This window comes from Mastomys coucha, unplaced genomic scaffold, assembly GCF_008632895.1.
Source record: "Mastomys coucha isolate ucsf_1 unplaced genomic scaffold, UCSF_Mcou_1 pScaffold23, whole genome shotgun sequence".
Classification (NCBI taxonomy): domain Eukaryota; kingdom Metazoa; phylum Chordata; class Mammalia; order Rodentia; family Muridae; genus Mastomys; species Mastomys coucha.
This window is the reverse complement of record NW_022196906.1, coordinates 114061603-114065474: the sequence shown is the minus strand read 5'-3', so window position 1 is coordinate 114065474 and position 3872 is coordinate 114061603. Positions and strand designations below refer to the sequence as shown.

Below are 3872 nucleotides of genomic sequence, written 5' to 3'. Positions count from 1 at the left end.
GGTGGTATTTTCTTTCTGTCATTTGGCTGTGGGGTATAGGGTGGCTCAGAAGAGACTTGGGTGGCAGCAGGTGGGGGCAGAGACACAGAACAGGTGATAAGCTCAGCGAATGTGCTGAGAAGCCACCTCAGGGCTTTGCAGGAGCATTTCGGGGGAGCTCCACCATCAGGTGACCTACATAGAATGCCTACAGTGTAGGAATGTCACTCTTGCAGTAGAGAAATTGTTAAGCATTTAACACCCCTGCAAACCTACCCAGGCCAACCTCTAGCCATCATCCTACACACACACACACACACACACACACACCAGGAAATCCCCCCCACAACAATCCCCTGGTCTCACACACCCCCTCTTGGAGGAAGACTGTCCTGTCCTCTAGTCTGGCTGTGGAGAGGGAGAGGGCAAGTACAGTGCCCTCTGATTGGTTCTTCCCTTTGTCAATCTCTGTTTGCACTTTCTGGCCCGTTCACTCCTGCGGCTCCAGGGCTTACTATTTGCACACTCACCAAGCACACGATTCACTGACAGAGAGCCTGACGTGTGTCAATTCCTGTATTCCTCCCAACCCTGTGAAGTTCTAATGTGTTTTTATTTCCTTTGAGACTGGGTCTCCCACAGCCATGGCTGGTCTTGAACTCTTGATTCTCCTGCACCTCCCCAGTGCTAGGATAGATATCAAGTGCACACCACCCTGTCTGGCCTTCTGGGGCCTTCAGACAATCGGAGACAGTGATGTTAAGGAACCTGCCCGGGATCACCCAGCCAAGAGCCATGGCAGGGTCCAAATTCAGGCAGCTGATTTTGGCCTCTAGGACACCTCCCAAGTCTGTGCCTAGCCTGTAGGTGAACTTCCACCACTGAGGCTGCCTGGGTGTGGGTGCAAGAAGAGGGGAGGGAGAAGCTGAGGGTGGCTGCAGGCTGCAGGTTTCTGGCTTGAGCAACTGGGTGGGTGGCAGCAGTTACTAAGACAGGGAACACAGGAAGAGGAACAGATGGCATGGGGAGGGGAACAGAGAGGTTCAATTTGGGGCCTGTGGAATTGTGTGTTTCCAGAAGTGGGTGCTTGGTTTGGGGGACTTGGACTTGTGCCTTTTGTCTCACGGGAAGCAACTGGAGTTGGGGGTGGGGGGTTCCTCCCTTCTCCCCTCATGCATTAGGCTGTGGCGCTCCCAGGATGTTTAGGGGCTACCTGTGTGAGTGTGCCTGTGGTGAGGGTGCGTGTGCACGTGTGTGTGTGTGTGTGTGTGTGTGTGTGTGTGTGTGTGTGTGTACGATGCCTGGCTCATGACCAAAAACACCCTCATCTGGGAGAGTCTATAGGCTAACTGGGCTGTCTGTGTTTGCGGTTTGACTCTGGGAAGCCTGGTAACCTAGCCTGAGAAGCTGCCTCGGAAACACCTGCAGGTCCTTCTTCCCCTGGGGCCCGGGGTGAGGGCTTGGCCCTGGTTAGTGAGATTTTCTGGAGCCTCTCCCATGCCTGCCTGGACCGGGAGTTGACAGCTGGTGTCTTCGGATCTAGGGACCTGCTGGAAGGGTGAGGCTAGGTGAAGGGACCACGGGATACCTCAGTGGAGGAGACCCAGACAGCTTTCTGCTTAGTTTTCCTGCCTCTATGTTCACTTCCTGTGATGGTGGTGGGGGAGGAGTCCCCAGCTGTGGGCATTCAACCCTGAATGAGTGAGTACCACAGACTCAAGCCAGCCACACAGCAGGTAGTGCACTCAGCCACCATCCTTGAACCCTCTGAGGGTCCCCAAGTCCTGGAAGGACTGTTTCTTGTCCGAGCGCTGGGGGATTAACCCCTCCAGCCTGACTGGTGAGTGATCGCATCGTGCTGGGGTCCAGAGAAGATACAAGGGAGCAAGGGAAACAGGATAGCGGCTTTCCTAGTCAGTTTCACTCTTAGAGGTTTTTTTTTTAAGGAGAATTAACCATAGGGGTTAGATATTGAAGGTGAATTTAAGATTAAGTAAAGTCTCCTGCCACCGTCCAGCCTAGAGCAGGGGACTTTTCTCCTGTGGCATGGGGGTTTCTGAGGGAAAGTTTAACCTCCATCCCAGGGAGGGGAGGGGCTTGGGAAAGTCCTTCTGTTGGGAAACCAGCCAACATCAAAACCAGCACCCATTCTTAGAGCTCCTGGGCAGCCTGGCCCAGGAGAGCCGACCTGAAGCTGTCAGGGGGCAAGGTGGTGGACCTGTGTGGAATGCTGCCCTTGGGGGGGGGCGGGGCGGCTCTGGAGATTGCCTGCACAAGCAAGTGCACACCGACACGACAGAGCGAGCGCCTGTGAGTCAGCCTCCAGGATTCCTGTGAAGATGAGCCAGGCCAGTTCTGTCGATCCATCTGTTTGTCTGTCTGCCGGCTGGCGCGCGCACTCATGTGTGTGTGTGTGTGTGTGTGTGTGTGTGTGTGTGTGTGTGTGTGTGGTGTGTGTGTGTGTGTGCATGTGTGTAGGTGTGTGCATGTGTAAATGTGTAGGTGAAAATGGGGAAGTTACCTGGCTGTTTTCCAGAGAAGGCTTGTTATCAGGGGCCAGGTCTTGGGAGGCCAAAGTCTCCGGGATTTGGATTTGCATGTTAGACTCATTTGAGGGAAAAGGTACTTTGTTGTTTGGGGCTGGGGACCCTACTGGAGACACGGCCATGAACCTGCAGCTTCTGACTGGGCTTGAAGGCTCAGAGTCTGGGAGATACCGTGGAAAGTAAGCAAGGGATGGGAAAATATGGCTAGGTTGGGAGCCTGTCACTTAACAGTCCCATTATCTTCACTCCAGGCCGTCTGTCCTCAGCTGCTGGAACCCCTTACACCCCACCATGTCTGGGCCACTGAAGAGGAAGTTTGACCAGCTGGAAGAGGACGACTCCAGCTCCTCCTCCTTGTCCTCTGGCAGTCTATCTATCAACTCTTCCCCCGCCTCTTCTGCCTCCCCTGCCTGGAACTCTGATGAGGAGGGACCAGGTGGTCAGGCACCCCATGGTCAGAACGCCTGTGGCCTCCAGAGTTTCACTCGTGAGTCTCCCTTTCTGGGCGCCCCCAGCCCTCCCCCTTCTTCCCTCCTTAAAGCTGAAATTGGCCTCGGTAGCCCCCTCCTTCTGTGAAGTCTGATGACTGCCCCACTCTGCAAAAGAGACACCTTGACTTCCTGTTGGCTGTGTGGCTTTGCTGTGGGAGACAGTTGCTCAGAGTGGCTCTGCCTCTGGGGCCTTTCCGAGGGGTGTTGGGGCTCTTTCCCCAGCACACCCTCCCCCTTCCAGGAACACTGCTGGGGCCTGCCCCTTTCCTCACACACCCCATGCAGGAGGCCTGCTAAGCCACTTCCCTCTCCCTTGCTTTTTAGCTTCTTTCTGTCCCCAAAAGGGTTTTTCCTGAATAGTTTTCTTCCTTTTTTTTTTTTTTTTGAGAACAGAGTCTCGTTAATCCAGGTTGTCTTCCAACTATGTGGCATCTGCCTCCTGAGTACGGGGATTACGGATGCACTCCCCCGTGGCTGACTTCCTGGTTATCTTTCTTTTTTTTTTTTTCCTTTGGTTTTTCGAGACAGGGTTTCTCTGTGTAGCCCTGGCTGTCCTGGAACTCACTCTGTAGACCAGACTTGTCTCAAACTCAGAAATCCGCCTGCCTCTTCCTCCCAAGTGCTGGGATTAAAGGCGTGTGCCACCACTGCCTGGCCTTCCCCCACCCCCCCAGATTTATTTATTTTTATATATGTGAGTACACTGTCACTGTCTTCAGACACACCAGAAGAGGGCATCAGATCCCATTACAGGTGGTTGGGAGCCACCATGTGGTTGCTGGAAATTGAACTCAGAGCCTCTGGAAGAGCAGTCAGTGCTCTTAACGGCTGAGCCATCTCTCTAGCCTCTGCCCCC

General features: G+C 54.2%; 1 protein-coding gene across 3 annotated transcripts in view; it reads left to right on the top strand.

Annotated features, from left to right (window-relative positions):
- Positions 1 to 3872, top strand: part of Csrnp1 (cysteine and serine rich nuclear protein 1) — an 11754-nt gene that overhangs the window by 3637 nt on the left and 4245 nt on the right. For 2 of the 3 annotated variants that reach the window (XM_031344905.1, XM_031344906.1), the window contains exon 2: positions 2777 to 3012. In XM_031344905.1, coding sequence (XP_031200765.1) covers positions 2817 to 3012 — 196 coding nt within the window. In that variant the 5' untranslated portion in view covers positions 2777 to 2816. Of the gene's footprint in view, positions 1 to 1568; positions 1820 to 2776; positions 3013 to 3872 lie in introns of those variants that run through there. The other variant, XM_031344907.1, reaches the window with a different exon arrangement.